This window comes from Vombatus ursinus, unplaced genomic scaffold, assembly GCF_900497805.2.
Source record: "Vombatus ursinus unplaced genomic scaffold, bare-nosed wombat genome assembly UNPS02000749.1, whole genome shotgun sequence".
Taxonomy (NCBI): Eukaryota; Metazoa; Chordata; class Mammalia; order Diprotodontia; family Vombatidae; genus Vombatus; species Vombatus ursinus.
In genome coordinates this window covers 7,423,318-7,441,597 of record NW_020940527.1, presented here as the reverse complement: position 1 = coordinate 7,441,597, position 18,280 = coordinate 7,423,318, and the positions used below count along the sequence as shown (strand labels likewise).

The 18,280-nt window shown below is 41.2% G+C and overlaps 1 protein-coding gene across 1 annotated transcript in view; it reads right to left on the bottom strand.

The window, feature by feature from the left end:
* Positions 1-379: 379 nt before the first annotated feature.
* The window catches only part of LRMDA (leucine rich melanocyte differentiation associated), a 1,205,409-nt gene continuing 1,187,508 nt past the window's right edge, over positions 380-18,280 (bottom strand). Inside the window, exon 7 of the mRNA XM_027861154.1 lies at positions 380-2,531. Within this exon, the coding sequence (XP_027716955.1) occupies positions 2,452-2,531 (80 nt within the window). The 3' untranslated portion in view covers positions 380-2,451. The remainder of the gene's footprint in view (positions 2,532-18,280) is intronic.

The window sequence follows — 18,280 nt, the reverse complement described above, 5'->3', positions numbered from 1 at the left end:
CCTCCAGCAAAAGATGCTCAGGGAACTGACATAGCCATCAGCAACTGCCCATGAATTTATCACCATCATCCCTTTGAAAGGGAGAGCCAAGCTTACTACACCTTGTTCAAGAAGAAAAGAGGGGAGGGGCGACCTTTTCAGAAATTATAATTAAGCTAATCTTAATTCAAGTTACTACACCATTTGGGAGGAAACAAACAAACAAACAAAAAGTAAACACCACACAGGGAGAGGCATGAATGGGGTCCACAGCTCATTCCAAAAATATTTGTGCCTCTAAAGCTTGCATTGAGGGAGACATTCCTAAACTTGATACAAATGGTTCTGACATTAAGAAAAGTAAACAAGTAAGAAAAATAAAGATGGAAAAATTCTGTGGTCAGTTCGCAAGTGCTTTTTTATTGTTTGAGGCAGGGTTAAAGCCTTTTATAAAGACAAGGACATATGTGTTGCCAGATTGGATATGACATTGGACTAGTCTTGCTGGCCTTGCCCAGAACTCTTACTGCCCATAATATGTTGTGGACAAAACATGTGTTGATGTTTCTCAGCGAAGAGCCAGGGTGGGGTTCAAATGCAGCTAACTCAAGGCATTCCCTTAGTGCTATTGTTCAGATCAGAGAGAAAGGTACTTTCTCTCCCATTATTTATGCCCAAGGGAAAAATACAAAAACCAAACCCCTCTAATTCTTTTTTTTTTTCCTTAAGGACCACATTATACATTTGTCTAAGTAATTAATTAGTGAAGGCTGTATAATCAACATAGAAACTTTGCCACTTACGTCTGCTGACTTATGGGCAATTCATTTGCCCTGTGTTGAATCCTTATGCCAGGAACTCTTGTAAATCTATACTCTTTTCAAAAGGTAAGTGCCAGATTGTCCACCCAAGGGCATGGAAGGTCCATGGCCTCACATACCCATCAAAATGGGATGGCCAATTGGTTACTGGAAAGACCTGGTATTTGCCAACCTAGAGTGGGATTCTCCTTCAGGTTTGCACTTTGAAAGGTTCCTATTTTAGATCTGACCAACCCTCAATTAATCTTGCTTTGGGAAGCCTGTACAGATAACAGGATGCTAAGTACTTGGTCTGAATTTAAATTGAAAAGAAAAAAAAAAAAGCCAAGGCTTTTTTTCCTGTTTCATCAACTATCTCCTCAATTATCTTTCAAGTGTACTTCACATGTAAATCTCAAGATCACTCATCCCAAGTGGTATCATTATTACAAAACCATCATGGATACTCAAAGATACCATCCCAACTCAAACATTACAGATTTTGTTCCTGATAGCTCCTGGATGTGATGTTCAAGGGGGGAGGGGAGGGGGATGTTTTCTTCTCCCTTCAATTCATTTTTTTTTTACTCATTCTACTTCTTATCTCTTAGTGACTTAAGAAAAAATCCCAAATCAGATGCCCTAAGGACGGGTGAACCAGGTATAGACAGGCACACCTAGTCTTGCGATTATGTCTAGACCAGAAGACAAAATCTGACAAGAAATACAGTAACACAAGTATGGACAGAGGCAAGTTTTTAAATATGGGTGATGAAAGAAACAGGCCTGCCACCAGAATACCCACAGTAAGACCTGGTTCTGGAGAGGGAGCAAAATCTAAGTCTGGGATGTGGAAGCCTTCACTGACCTAGAGCCCACTGATTTGGTTTGGGACATGGGGAAAAATATTTACTAAAATTGGGAGTTTGTATCATTTGGAAGCAAGTCACGAAATATCCCTGACAGCAAATATCCTTCCTCAGAGAAATGATAGACCTTGAAGATCAGCTCATGATAAAGATGCTTTGGGAGCTGGGCGGGGGAAGAAGGGGGGAGGATGGGGGGGAGGATGGAGAGGGTAGGAGTGGGAGGGGTTCTACATGTATATGTGTGTGAAATGTGAGCATCTACCTTGTGGAAACATAGATGGGGACTGAGGCCTTCCTGCCCTTCCCCACCATCAGAACCATTTTTGTTTTGTAAAAACCATCTGGATATTCCACAAAACTCTCACTCAACAGGCAAGCTGAAGACGGGAGTCTCTCTGACTGGCAAAAGCTAACTGAGCATGCTCACAGGGGCCCCAGGTGTGACCTCTGCTCCCCAGCGAGCTGTGGATGGACCAGGCAATCTATCATGGTGTTCATGCTGTCAGCCCCGATGCCTGGCTGCAGCTGTCTGTCATGCTGGTGGATGAGACCTGCTTAAAGGCAATCATGTCAATCTCTATGTGACGACTCAGACTGAGACAGAAGGATGATCTTGACAGGCCTGGCAAAGTCAGCAGAAGGTACTAGAGCACTGAGGCGGCTTCCTTGATGGTGCAAACATTAGTTGGGTTGGCTAGGTTTTTTTTTTTCTTCTTTTTTTCCTTTTTTCTTTTCTTTGTTTCTTTCTTTTTCTTCCTGCTACTTATTCTCATGAAATTGGGCCAGGCAGGCTGGTCTCAGCCTTAGAGCTGATCATCTCGAATAAACCTGTTGCCCTCGGAGTTTTTCCCATAGTAAACATAGTGACACCTTCCTAGAACACCTGCAAATAAAAGGAAACACATTATTAGAGGTGCTGCAGTGGGTAGAGGGGGAGCTGCAGGGAGCAGGGGGTAATGGTTTCTCACATCAAGCTGCTGGCAGCAAACGAATTAAGCAGCAGAAAGGAAGTACTCTATCTTCTTGTCTTCAGAGCTGCCACTCTGCAGGCAGCCCCACGGCACCTGGGGATGCTTTGCCCTCATCTATGGTTTGTATGCTCACAACGGGTTTATAGAGACTTACCGCCATCCTTATTCACCGTATTTCCAGGATCTATGATTTTGTTGATGTGAGCCCTCCATCCACCAGGGCAGATTGCAACCCCTCTCTCTGACCTAGTCGATGGTGGATAAAGGTGCCTGTGCCTGCAGGATGCATGACCCTGCACTCAACCTGGGGATAACGGGTCCTAAGAAAACAGATATTCAGTTTGACACCAGGCATGTGATTCAAAACCTTTTCAGCCTGGTAAGACTTGCCAAGGCCAGAGTTATAGTCTTTGAGAACCCTGAGTTACCACCATACCACCAAAAGATGCCAGGGGATGATTTAGTGCAGGGTTGCAGGTAAGCTATCGAAAACAAAACAAAACAAAACAAAAAAAACCCAATACTCTCCAGGCATGTGCTGGAGCCAGCTCCTGTGCATTCCTGATTGTTAAATTTTCATTGTGAGCATTTATGCCCCTAAAATCAGCCAACATTATAAATTGTTTGTTGTTTTGTTGATTGTCTAGACTTGAAAAAAAGAGAGAGAAAATGTTAATAATGCCAATTAAACATAAAAGTGTATCTAGCGTGTTTTTATGGTTTTGTTTATTTGAGAGCTGGTTGTTAAACATTTCCCAGCATAACCCTGATACTCCCCTCCCTTGTACACATCTGCCATTCTATGGCATCACAGAATCTCAGAGCCAGAAGTAACCTTGGAGTCCATCTGGGCCTACTCATCTCTGAACAAGAATTCCTTCCATAACATATCTAACAAGTGGGCATCCAACTTTTCCCTGGAGATTTCTAGTGATGGGGAACTCATTACCTCCCAAGGCAGCCCATTGTATTTTTTAAATGATAGTCAGTAAGATTTTCCTTACCTTAAGCCTAAACTTGCCTTTCTACTAATTCTACCGATTTCTTCTAGTGCTGCCAGCTAAGACAAATCTATTCCTTCTTCCATGTGATAGCTAAGCAGATTGATGATAAACATTTATTAAGTTCCTACTATGTGTCAGGCACTGTTTTAAGAGCCTTTGAAATACTTAGAGAGCTAGAATGCCACCTATACCTACTACAGTAATTCCAGAAATAGAAAAATGAAGGAAGGAGGGAAGGAAGGAAGGAAGGAAGGAAGGAAGGAAACAAGCATTTATTTAGCACATATTTTTGTGCCAGACACTTTGCTAAGAGCTTTAAAAATATCATCTCATGGGATCTTCACAGCAACTCCAGGAAGTAAGTGCTATTATTATCCCCATTTTAAGTTAAGGTAAGTGAGGCATACGCAGGTTAAGTGACTTGCCCAGAGTCACATAAACACATTTCAAGCCAGATTTGAATTAAGGCTTTCCTGATTGCAGGGTCACCACTCTATCTACTGAATCACCTAGCTGCTCCTAGTGGTGATGCTATTGATGCAATGCAACTCGAAAGAAATAGGAATATCTTGAAACAGTTATTACTTCCTTCCCTCTTTTTCTTTCTCCTTCCCTCCCTTCTTCCTTTCTTTTTTATCTCACTCCCTCTGTCCTTCCTGCCTTCCCTTCTTTGTCTCCTTCCCTTGCTCTCTTTTTCCTTCCACCCTCCCTCCCTCCCTCCCCTTTTTCCTTTCTATACAAAGACAAAAATGAAATAGTTTCTACCCTTGAGAAGTTTACATTGTACTGGGAGAAAACACCAAGTACAAAATAACTACCAATCAGTCAACAAACATTTATTAAACATCTAGTATACACCAGTTACTCTTTGAGGGCAAAGACTGCTTTTGTCTTTTTTAACAAAAAAAAAATGCTTAGCACATAGTAGGCGTTCCATAAATATTTAATAAATTAGATTTCATTGAATTTTTATTATCACTTGATGAGAAGCTGTTTTGATCTATACACTGGAAGGAATCCTGGATTGATGAACTGAATATTCAGGATATTCAAGGAAATGACACTTTCCTAGATTATCATAGTTTGGGTCTAAGACGCAGTTATCCCATGGGTGGTTGACATCCACAGATATCCAAGGTACATCCCAAGGTGTGTCAGCATGTCCTGGTGACACATGTATTTCGTTTCCATGATCAAATAAATGTGAAAAAATGCTGTGGCTCTAAATATAATACTTCTATACATGGAGATTATGGAAGGCCATAAATAGTCCCTACTCACACATTTAAATCAATTCATTCCTTATTTTCCAAACCCCCTCTTCAGCTCACTCTCCTATCAAAAAATCAAATACTCCTATAAAAATAATGATAAGAATTAAGAGGAATTAAATTTTTCTATACCCCAATATTTATCATTTATAATCATTCCCTCTTATCAGGTCTCATTTAATTTGATTTGATTTTAGAAGAAATACCAAAACTAAGTGACACAGATTTCTTTTGTAAAATTGATAGGACTTCCGGTCTCTTCTCTCCAGCCCAATTTGGAAGTGCAGCAGTCACTAATGGGCCCAATATTCATTTGCACAGAAACTTCAACCTGCACTTTGGCCAATTTACCCCTTTTTGGTCTCCAACTCCTGGAGACTAACCATTTTGGTTCCAGACACTGCTAACACCCAGTTGGCTTAGCATACTACAGCTAAGAACTCCTTAACTTATGTGATCCATAATCCTTAGACTCCTCAACAACAGGTTACTGGACTGTGTCACCATGCCTAGTTACATGGATTGTCTTTAATAATTGCTATGGCTGAAAAATTTACCATTCAGTGACCAGCTCAGGAAGTAACTCCTTTGAGCTGAGCTGAGTTGGTCCTCAAAAAAACTAGACATACTATCTATATCAGACCCATACTCCAAAGCTTTCCTAGATGAAAGGAGCTGCCAGAGGCTATGGGCCACTCGCAGAAGATTCAAGAACCTGTGGTCACCATCAGAGGTGATGACCTCTGCCATGAAATGGAAGAGTAGTCTTTTCCCATCGGGTTCCCTAAAACTTGGATAATGTTTCTGGAGGTCACTTTCCTTCAACTACACAATTCATGATCTTACCTCCTGCATGTTAGCCAGACCCAAGGCTTTGAATTTTCAATAGGCATCTGCAGCCTGGAACCACGGAGTATGGACAAAGTGGACACATTTAGAAAGCTACTTTTAGCAGAGGAGAGGGGACCTCTGAGATTTCACTTGGTGGGCAGTGCAGAGCAGCTCTGCATCCTATGCTGAGTTAGCTTCCAGGGCAGAGGGCACGTGCACTTTGGTTCTTTGGTAGCAGGAAGAATAACATGCTATATTATTCTTCTTTGTCATAAAGAAGGATGTTTTAGGGTGAAAAAGCCTCAATTACAGTGTTAAACTGAAAACCCCTATTATTATGCCTTATTTCACCCTACGCCATGTGTAAGGATAACCTAGAGATAAATTCCACACTGTCTAGGATGCCCAAAGCCAACAATTGATTAGCAGACAAGAAACTCTATCTGTTCTCCCTTGCAATACAACAAACTGCCTGCAAAGCCAATCATTGACCAGTCATGGACCAGTTATGACTATACATTTTCCATGCATTGTATGTAACTGTCAGAAATGATTCATATTCAGAAAACTGCTTGCCCCATAGAGACACACTCTCCATGTGCCATTTGAACCTTCTCCTTGCCCACGCTTGTAATAAAATGTATGGAATAAACATTTTTGCTGACTTGCATTCTAAATTGTTAAAAAAAAAAAATGGGCTTTCTTGCCCTGAACAAGGTTTTGTGGAGCAAATCCTGCTTTGTGACGGGGTTTGTATTTCCTGTAGCACCAAGACCTGAGGAATTTCAGATGCTATTCAAAATTCACCCAGGCTCCTTCCAATATAATTGATTCAAATAAGCTACTCAAGAACCTAGAAAGCTAGGGCTGCAGGATGTTAATTTCTTCGTACAGCATTGGGACAGAGTGAATTTTTATGAAAAGAAATGGATAAGGTTGTCATATTTCATAAAAAACACATTTGTCCTTTTGAGTAAAACCACAAACGTCTGAGTTACCATATCCTTGTGAGCACCCCCGCCCCATTTCTCCCTCCCTTCCCTCCCTTCTCCCTTCCTCCCTCCCCCTTTTCTCTCTGCCTCCATTTTTTCCCTCTTCCCTCACTCTCTTTTTCCCTGCTTCTCTCTCTCTCCTTCCCTCCTCTCTTTTCCTCCTTTCCTTCTCCTTACCTCTCTCCTTACTTTTTTCTCTCCCTCCCTCTTTCTTTCCCTTTTTCTCTCTCCCTCTCTCCTTCTCTCTTTCCTTCCTTCTCCCTCCCTCTCCCCTTCCTTTCTTTTCTCTCCTCCTTCTCCTCCTTCTACTGCTTCTCTCTGTCTCCCTCCCTCCTTCCTTCCTTCTCTCTCTCTTTCTCTCTCTCTCTTTTCTTTCTTCCCTGATGACCACTGTTGCCACTTTAGCATCTAGGGACATGATTACCTTCCCTAAGCTGATCTCTGGTGTGAATCTCCAATTTGGATCTCATATAATCAGATGCCAAATGGAACAAGGAATCATCTTGGAATGTGGGCTGGGGCTTCTTACGGCCTGGTCTCTAAATTGAAGGGGCATGAAATGTTTATTAAGCGCATTCCCAGGGTCTCTTTCTCAGGCTGGCTCTGATAAAAGCCCTTTTTGAGGTGTACCCTGTTTCTTCAGGCCTAGAAGCAAAACTGCTTTTCGACATCCCAGGGAGAGAGTGCTGTTTGATGAATTCAGGAGACGGCAGCGAGGTGTCAGCTCTTAGAAAATGAAGCAAGGACATGAGGTATTAATATTGTCAATGATCTCTTGACAGGAAAACAGATACTGCATTCACCGTCAGATTTAAATAGACATCAGGAGCCTTAATGACACAAGGACAGGCTTCAAACAAAGGAGGCTGTGTGGTAGTGAGCAGAGCCAGTCTCCGAACTGGCGAATGCCTGATCCAAAAAGACATTGTCAGGAGTACAGACAGGCCCGGGATTGTGTACGGTGACAGAAAACAGAGATGCTGACGGAGATACCGAGGCCATATTATGCCAAGTATATTCTAACGCTGTCTACTGCCCTAACTAAAGCTGACATCATTTCCTATCACTTGTAGTATTCTCCTCCTGCTCCTGCAAGGAAAAAAAAAAAGGAAAAAAAAAAGGAGAAAAAATCTCCCCAGACATCATTAGAATACCCGCTGTAGTTGTAAAGTTCCTAGCAGGCCTGTTCTGTCATGAAGGTTGGGTCTGGAGGCCTAAGGAGACCCTCAGTCAATCTACATTTGTGGTTTGTGAGATTGGGGGGGTTGGGGGCAGGGTCCTCTCATTTCGACTTGAATCCCCACATCACTTGAGGTGATGGGAGTGCTAAAGTGTGAGGAGCTGTCACCTCGAATCCCATCCTGGGAGGAAGATGCTCAATTGCTGGGCAGGCATCTCGGCAGAGGCACAGGGACCGTCTGGCAGCCGAACAACGAATGCTCGCCTAGGGAGAAAGGTGCTCCGGCTAGTGACAGTTAAAGTCAGCTGAAATTTTTGAACTCTGGCAGCCTGTGATTGCTTAAATTAAGCAAGTATTGTCTCCTCAGAGACTTCTTCTCCCCTGGTTTCTCCACCTAGATTCCCACCAGCCTTCCCAGCTGGGATGTGATTATTTCAGAAATGGAGCTTGTGTTTAAAAAAAATTAAAAAGACCAAAAAAAAAAAAAAAACCCACAAAAAAAAGGCCTGATCCTGTGTGTTGTTCTGGGACTTCAGAGCTCATGAAAGGTTGTTTATCAAATGACAAGCTTGGCTCGTAAATGAAAGGAGGTGACTGTTTTCCTCTCTCCCTTTCCCCTGTCTTTCCAGATCTCTCTCTGGTTCCAGCTATATCAATTGACATAAATGGTGAAGATGACACCAGGCCCATTCCCCTCCGGAGGACACTGGATGGCTGGTGCACCAAAGGTCCAAATTCGGAAAACTCCTGCTTGTACCTCAGTAGGAGCTGGTTTCCGGGCACATCTGCAATGCATTTATTTGTTTGTATCTCCCCGACTTATTATGTCTTGGGACTGGAGGAAATACAACACATTCAATGACATATGTGGTGTTTTTAATTAAAATAGCTGGCTCTGGTCATAATAAGCTAAGCATGCTTATAATACATCAGTGCAACGCACAGCTGTCAGAGCACGGCGGCTGTTCGGGGGCCCCTGAAAGATGACGATGTATGGTCTCCTGAGGGATCATCTCTTGCCAAATGAGACTCCTAATTTTTCTTAAGTGGCCATCTCCACCATCACCATAAGCTCTTAAAACTATAATTATGAAAAAATTGTATTGGGAAGAATCTGTTTTAAAGACGCCCTTTATCTTTTCAATGTTTCCCCCCTCTGGAATGCGTGTTCTAATTATGCAGGTTAAGTTACAGCCCTGAAGATGCCTATGGGGAGCCAGGAATTAGCCTCTTTCCATGCAGTGACAGTATCCTCGGAGGGTTGGCTGGGGGAGACCCAATTGTCCTAAGACTTGAGTTATTTAGATACAAAAGTCCATCCAGGATATATCGGTTGATCCTTGATTGCCAGGGTACTATAGGCAGCTTCTTTGGTAGTCTCCCTACCTCAGGAAACGTGGCTGAAGCCACTTTCATCTTTCCTTGGGGTTTAGGCTGAAAACCTGGAATTCAGCTAATCCAAGATATAAATGTTTAAATGAATCATAAGTGGTAATTGTCTCTACTTTTAGGCAGAAATTACATTTCTCTGTCTTGGCCCCCTCAGGATCAAGAAATTCCCTCTATATCTATTAACATAAGTTCCACTAGCTATAGTATCAATGGATCATAAATGGCGGAAATGGTATTTGAACTCAGGATTCTAAAACCATTACTCTTCCCACTTACTACGCTTCTAGCCATCCAGGAGAAATAAAGAACTGCTCAATACAGCAATAATAATATCTGACTTCTACAAAGCACTTTAAAGCTTGGAAAGAAGTTTGCATACATTGACTCCTTTGAGACTCAGAACAATCTTGAGATGTCGTTAAGAATGCTTTTTAGAGAAAAATGCTATTTATATATCAGTAATAGACACAATAGGACTTTATATTCTTTATACCTTTTAGTCAAGTATTAATTATTATTATTACCATCACCACTATCATTACTATTATGGTAGACTACATTTTATGTGGTCAACTGTAATAGTAAGAATAATAATAACAACAATAACAATAATTGGCAATTGTACCAACATTTAAGGTTTTGGAAGCACTTAATTCACATTTTCTCATCTAGGCCTTGAAAGAGCTCTGAAAAGTAGATATTACTCATGCAATTATCCTATTTTACAGATGAAATAACTGACAATGTTGTTGTTCAGTCTTATCTGACTCTGTGTGACCCCATTTGGGGTTTTCCTGGCAAAGATACTGGAGTGGTTTGCCATTTCCTTCTCCAGCTCATTTTATAGATGAGGAAACTGAGGTAAACAGGGTTAAGTGACTTGCTCAGGGTCACCCAGCTGGTACGTATCTGAGACCAGTTTGAACTCAAAAAGATGAGTCTTCCTGATTTCGAGTCAAGTGTCTATCTGCTGTGCAACCTAGCTTCCTAGCCAAGGTGAACTGACTTGTTTTTGAGTCACACAGCTAACCAGTGTCCAAGGAAGTATCCGAGCTCATTTTTTCCTGACTCAGCCTAGAATTCTATGTACTATCTCAATTGCTGTCTTAGTACTATCAGACCTATGAGAGATGATATTTTTAATATTTTGCTAAAGGAATGGAAATATAGTATATATATGCACATAAACTATATGATCTTGGGCAAATTTGAATTCATTTAATTTCAACCAGCCTCAGTTTTCTCATCTGTAAAAAGAGGATAGTAACAGATCCTACATCATAGGGCAATATAATGAGTTTTGAAGATCAAATGATAAAACTCATGCAAAGTACTTTGTAAACCTCATCAAAGACTATATAAATGTGAGCTGTTATTATTATATTATTACATGCAAAAGCTTATTAGACTAGTTGGTATAAGCTGAACTGGTATATATGCAATTATAAAACACAGAGAAATTATATATTTAAAATATTAGGAATTCAACCACCACCATTATCTAAAATTTCTTATTGAGAAGCTATTTGTGAGCAGAGCTAGACAGAGAATAAGAAACGACGACTTGTTTTCTCTAACATCCTTCTAGCTGTAAACGTGTGATTCCATAATCCTACCCTCTACATGCTTCTATTTAGATGCCAGTGACAGAAAAAGGCAAAGAAAGCACAGGTGGCCATATGAACTCTCCCTTCTCTGCCCCTTAAGATGGTTCTGGGAGAGCTGATCCTTCAGTGCTGATTGAGTCAGTAGGGTCAGATCTACCCGCAAAGCTGTGTCTTCTGGATTGGCCAGCTCTGAAGAAGAACATCTACCATGCTCAGCTCAAACAGATGCTCTTCCCTTTCCTCTCCCACCAACTTTCCAACGCCCAGGAACCAAGGAACCAAGTCTCTTTTCCCTTATTATCACCAGGAATGTCAAAATAACATTTAGGGATGAATTAAATGTTGGAGAAAGAAGTGGAAACTTCCATTCTGTGAAGGATTAAACCAGTGGAGCAGCTGCAAACAGTTTGTTTAGAAAGGCCTAATAAATTACTCCCAACCCTGGCCAGTCTGGGATTCAGCTTGTGAGGACTCTGAGCCAGGTTTCAAATATGTGAACAAAAACAAAACACAATTTGTGCACCTGAATTTGAGCCCTCTCCCTTCCCCCCCCCTTTTGTTTGTTTGTTTGTTTGTTTTTAGGCAATTGGGGTTAAGTGACTTGCGCAGGGTCACACAGCTAGTAAGTGTCAAGTGTTTGAACTCAGGTCCTCATGATTTCAGGGCTGGTGCTCTATCCACTGTGCCACCTAGCTGCCCCCACACTCCACTTTTTTGTCTTCCTAAAAGTATCTGTGGTTCTAACAAGGACCAATCAGCCAGTAGATTTTGCGGGCTAGAGGACCCCTCAGTCTAGGAGTTGATGTTAAGTATCTATTAATAGTGATGAGAGAAACTGGATGATGAAAGTTGGAAAAGATCTTTTTTGGTTGAGGATCTGGAGATATTACTGTGTTACAGATAATCATAAAATATTCAATTTGATTTAATTCAATAAACATTTATTAAGCACCTACTGTGTGCCAGGCACTGTGGTAGGCATTTCGGATACACAAACTAAGAGTCTCTACTATTAGGAAGCTTAAATGGGGGAAAGAGAGGTGGGAATGAAGTAAATGATCAAGTAAATATAAAGCTGTTATTTACATTATCAACCAAAGGGATAAGAAAAGGAAGAGCTGGGATCTGAGCTAAGCCTTAAAGAGAGAAAAGGATTACACCATTCTAATTGAATGGAATTGAATCAGAGTATAGGCTGCAAATTAAATACATTCCTTGTACATAGTATGCTCACATGCTAAGGAGAAATGCAAAAACAAATTGAAAAGATTTAGAGAAAGGACTTTCTCCATATTGGCAAAAATTGGATAGAAAGTCATAGTCTCAACCCTGACTCTTCCTACCCTATTCATACATACCCATCTCAAGTCTCTAGTTTGTCTTGAAAGGGATTTTCAGTGAGACCAGAGAAGAGTTGTAATGGTTGTGAATGGAGACTTTCAGCCAGTTCCATTTGGTCATGGAGAAGACAGAGAAGTGAATATGCCTAAATAAGGTGCTTCAGGTCACAAATATGCATACGGGATTGGAATTTGGCCAAATGTCTTGTTCAATTGTTTGTCAATATTGGTAAGAACTAACATATGTCTCATTAAGCCTGGGACAGTGGTAAGACTTCATACAGAGAAACTTGCTTCTCTGTAATTTCTACACATTGGCTTTAATGTCTACCCTCTAGAGTTTCACAGAATAAGTTTAATACCTCTTCTGGATGACAGCCCTTCAAACTTTTGAAGACAGTGATTATGTTTCCCTCAATCTTTTCTTCTTCTCCAATTTACATACTTCTAACTCTCCACAGGTCCTCATATTTCATGATAATGACCCTTTTACCATCCTGGTTTCCATCCTTTGACTGAGCTCTAGATTATCAATATTTCTCTTAATGTGTGGGGTACTGACCTGATTATGTCTGCATAGTGCAGGATAGAGAGTCACTATTATCTCCTTTGTTGTATATATCATGCTGTTGTTATTCATGAAGGCAGAGGCTGCATTATAGATTTTTTGGTCACTCGTGTCTCATTGCCGAATCTTTTCCAGTTGGAAGTCAACTGATATCTACAAGTCCTCTTTTCCCTTGAATAATTATTCCTTGAATAATATTCCCTTACCTTCTTCTTGTGTATTTGATTTTTGAACCTTAGTGTGTCCCTTTACATTTATCATGAATAAATTTCATCTTGTCATCTTAGGCCAATCACTCTAGCCCATTAAGATCTTTCTGGATCCTGATCCTGATATCCAACTCACTAGTTCTCCTTTCCATATTTGCATCATCCACAAATTTGAGAAGCATATCATCTTTTTATTCAAAATACTTCAAGACTTGGAGAGTCCATTATTTCATTGAATAGAAAGACAGATCAGGACAAGGCGCATTTATTAAGGGTTAACTATGTGCCTAGACCTGTGCTAATTACTAGGAATGTAAATACAAGCAGAAAGAAAGTCTCTGCCCTCAATATGCTTACAGTCTAATAAGGGAAGACAACATATAGCAGCCAGAGAAGAATGCAGATCTGGTTGGCCTGGGCATCCATCTTAAAATGGAATCAGTGCATCATAAGAAGAGGTCATGGGGCAGAAGCTACTTTCAATTTGTGGAGTCTAGGGGTGGAGATAGCTTCTAGGGTATAGAGTTTTCTATAGCATAGAAGAGGAAGACCAAGAAAGAAAAGAGAGAGTGAGGAGTATAACCTGGAACGATGGTCTTTAAAAGCTTCCATGGGCTGAAATATTCATAACCTTAAGGCTAATCTGATGATATAGTTCTCCTAAATTAGCTAGGTCGATTCTTGGACAGTGTATGTATAATATATCACTGGTACCATTCAAGGTCAATATACTTAATAAGACTGACGCCTATACCATAACAATAAACCCCTTCCTCCAGGATGACATTAATCCACTAACCAGCGCTTTACATATGGACAGGCCTTTTCACCTCCTTCTGCTCACTTACAGAGCTACCAACTTGGTTCAGCCCCTTTTCATCTTCACCAAGACTACTAAAATGGCTTCCAATGGGTCTCCCAGCTTCCAGCTTCTACAGTTTGAATAAAATACAAACTCTTGGCCCTTGCATTTAAAGCCACCCACAAGCTGGCTCCCACCTCCCCACCCAGCTTAATTTTATCTGATTTCCCTACTTGAACTCCAACTGATCAGTAAACTTGATACTCTTATCTCCCACCCCATGCATTCGTACCTTTATTCCCCAGACCTAGAATGCATCTTCTCCTCCTCTGCCCTTCTCTGAATCAAGGCTCAGTTCAGGTACCATCTCCTCTACAAATCCTTCCCTGCCTCCCCAAGCTGTTGATCTCTATCTTTCTACATACTATGATAGCTAGCATTTCTATCATGCTTTACGGTTTACAAAGCACTTTACAAATATTATGTCATCTTATCTTCACAACCGCCTTGGGAGGCAAGTGCTACTATTATTCCCATTTTATATATAAAGAAACTGAGATAGACAGAGGTTAAATGACCTACTCAGGGACACAAAACTAGCAGCTAGATCTGAACTCAGGTCATCCTGATACCAGGTCCAGAGCTCTAGCCATCACATCATCTAGTTGCCTGATGTGTATATGTATATAATGTAGATAGTTCTTTGCTTACATAAGGGGCTGATTCATTTGTTATTTTCTATTCCTAATGCCAATGCCTCATAAATAGTAGGCGCCCCCTTCCCTCATTAAACATTCACAAAGTATTTCAATGATGCATTCTGGGATTACATGAAGGACCCATATTAAGTTCAGGAGTATATACTTTTCAAAATCTAATGTTTTTCCTCCTTTTGAAATTCCAGGCGATGTTTTCCTGTCTTCAACCTTCCAGTGCCTTTCCAATTTTCTATAGTTCGTCGGAGATTTTTGACAGCAGTTCAGTAATCATATCTGTGAGTTCTTTTAGTATCCTGGCATATAATTAAGCTGGCCAGGAGACTCGTTTGAACTAATTTAAAGCATCTAGACACCCTCTATCTTCTCAACCATCTGGGGCTTCAATTCCCTTTTAGCCATGTTTGTTCTGCCCACTCCTGTCTGAAGATTATTTTGTTTGATTGAGAAGATGACAGTGAGAGAGAAGCTGAAAGGTTTTGCTTTCTCTGTGTCATTCAGAGGCATAACGAGGGTGGAAGATCCATGGTTTGGTCTGAAAAAGCAGAATTTAAGAGGCAAAACAACAGAACTTGGAATACCTCCTTCTCCTTGATGGCTATGCCCTAGTCCCAGGTGAGCTGCTCCCATAGCAGGCCCCCTTCCTCTGCCTGGTTCCTCTGTCTTAGGCTTTCCGATTGCTTCCACCAGAGAGACAAGTAAGGTGTGCTCTACCCCTCTCTATGTAGGGAGAATGGGTAATGCCTTCCCCACCCATCAGCTCTTCTCCCCCAACTCTCCCCATTTCCATCAATGTCCATCCATGTGGGGGACATCAAGCATCTGCCTCACGGTCTTTTTTTTACTGATTTTACATAAGTTACATCTCCAGACAGAGGGTGTCAAAGGATTGGGATTCTCTGCAAAAAGGTGAAGGTGTCAGGAGTGGGCAGTGCACATGGCTGAGTAGACAGATGCCTTCATCCACTAAATAAAAAGGGGCTGTGAAATGAGGAGGGGAACTCTCCTCTTCTCCTTGGTTTACTGAGCCGTGAGCCAGTAGCTTGGGAGATGTCCCCCGGGCCAGTGTGGGTTAAGTGTCTGTTTCTGAACGACGAAACAAAAAAGTTCAAAACCATGATCCCACCGCCTGAGTATCAAAAAGTGATGGTAACTCAACAAGGATGGGAGGCTTTTAGGAATGAAATTCCGACAAAGTAATTATCAATAAAATGAATGAAGAAGAAAGGGGAAAGTGTCCCTTTGAGTGAACTAATCACCCGAACAAGTCTCTATCCTAATGGACACAAAAAGAACCATAAAGTGTCACGCCAGCATATATTGGGGAGAAGGGGTTACAAAAGTCTGCTTGATTGGGTTAACAGCCACTATAACCTCCTCCTGTCCCTACCACTTCTGCCAATCTCAATAGAGACATCTAGGTGGCTCAATGCATAGAGCTCAGGGCCTGGAGTTAAGAAGACCTGAGCTCAAATTCAGCCTTAGATGATTACTAGCTCTTCTGGGTAAATCATTTAACCTCTGTTTGCCTCAGTGTCCTCAACTGTAAAATGGTGACAATAATAGTACCTACCTACCTACCAGGGTTGGTGAGAGGATAAAAGAAATAATATTTGTAAAGTATTTTGCAAACCTTAAAACATTATAGAAATGTTAGCTATTATCATTACTTTTTATTGTTGTTATTGTTTGTTTTGCTCTAGAAACAAGTCATGACTCTGCTGTCATCTTTTATTCCCTTTGTCCCTAAACAAGTCTAGACCTTTCTTGTTCTCCTTGCTCTAAACCCACATTAAAAAGCCTTTTTAATCAGCCTTAGAGAGGCAGTGAGGCATAATGGCAGTGAACTGACCTGGAAGTCAGGAAGACCCGGGGTCAAGCCCTCTCTCTGACACATACTAGCTGTGTGACCCAGGGCAAGTCACTTAACCTTTCAGTGATTTAGAAAATTTTCTAAGATAGGCATCCTTAATTTTTTCCTGTGTGTCCCAGATCCCTCTAACAGTCTGGTGAAGTCTATGGACTCCTTCTATAATAATGTTTCTAAATATATAAATTAAAATTCAGATGATTACCAAAGAAACCAATTATATTAAAATAGCTATTATTTTTTTAAAGTTCACTAACTCTAGCTTAAGAACCTCTGCTTTAACACTATTAGGTGCCAACTAACATTTATTATAGAGGGAGTTACCTCACCAGCAAGATGCTTCTACCAATGAAGTCACTTCTATGGTCCTATAATCTTTGGGTGTAGCATGTTTTGTTTTGTTTTTGTTTTGCTTTTGGCTAGGTAATAGGGGTTAAGTGACTTGCCCAGGATCACACAGCTAGTGTGTCAAGTGTCTGAGGCCAGATTTGAACTGAGGTCCTCCTGACTCCAGGGTTGGTACTCTATCCACTGCGCCACCTAGCTGCCCCCAATGTATTTTTTTTTAAGTCCTTCTCTGGATTATAGCTTTCCTGATACTTACTATAAATTCTAGTCACTCTTTTGTAACCATCCTCAGTGACCTGATCCTTTTCCCTTTTTTTGAACATATCTTTTCAAAATTTAGCTTACCAGAGAGTTCTCTGTGTGGCCACATTCATATTCTGAGCTACTTTTCCTCTTAATTACTTTGGCAGAATTTCATTCCTCTAAACCTCCCCACCCATTTGAGAACCACCATCACTTTTTGCTACTCAGGCCATGGGATTCTGTTTTTCCTCATGCTGAACTTTTTCTGTTTTGTTCAGAAATAAAGATTCTCAAAGCAGGTCAGCCAAGGCTATACTGCCTCATGGCTTAATAAACCGAGGAGATCAGGTGAATTTCCAACCCTTTTATTCATCAGCAACAGCAAGCATATATTAGGTGCTCACTGGGTGCCTGGCATATTAGAAATTATAATCACAAGTATCATTCAGGAAATCTGGTTCAGGTTATCGAAATGGCGGTTAGAATGCCTAAAATGTGTCTTAAAACTACTGACATCGGAGAAAGCTAAGACAATAGGTAGAAAAAGCCCTTCAGAGAAAGGCATCAGACTCAATCCTTCTACCCTTTCAGGGTAGTAAACTTCCAGATTCCAATGGGCCTCCAGAGGTGAAATGATGTGTACAGGCCCTGCCAGTGGGGTCTGGTGGGTGTGTAAACATCCCCTTTGGAAGAGAACACAGACCACGCTCTGCCCCAACAAGTACTGGGACATGTCAAATCTCACCAGTCTGGTTGTGAGAAAGAGAGACAGAGGAAAAGAAAGCCGTCAGGCAGGGAAAGGATGTTGGAAAAATCTGTAGTGAAGGTGATAGGAATACAAAGATGTGAAGTTAGCATCCCAGGCTGGGGAAGGTTTACACAAATGTTCGGTGTGAGCAAGCAGACAGGTTGATGGGTGATAAACTGCAGCCTGTGGAAATGCACTGCTGGGCTCTCAGTGCAGCTGGAGATGAAGCTTGTCATTTTTAGAGAGAAGAAAGACACAAGAAAGTAGGCAGAGGGGGGGAAATGCAAGGTAAGTTTTCCCCTCACCTCATACGTTAGTGAAAAACTGAAAGGCTGGCCCAGGCCCATAGAAAAAAATTCAGTGAGTCTGAAGAGAAGTCATGTTGTGCTAGACTAGGGAGTCAGCTCCATTCATTCAGGCCACAAACTATATGGTTTTATACAGACCTGACTGACATATATTTAAAACCCTTTACGCATTAAGGAGCTATTAGGCTGACAGATTAAAAGTTATCTGGAAGGTAATGCTTCCATTATAGGA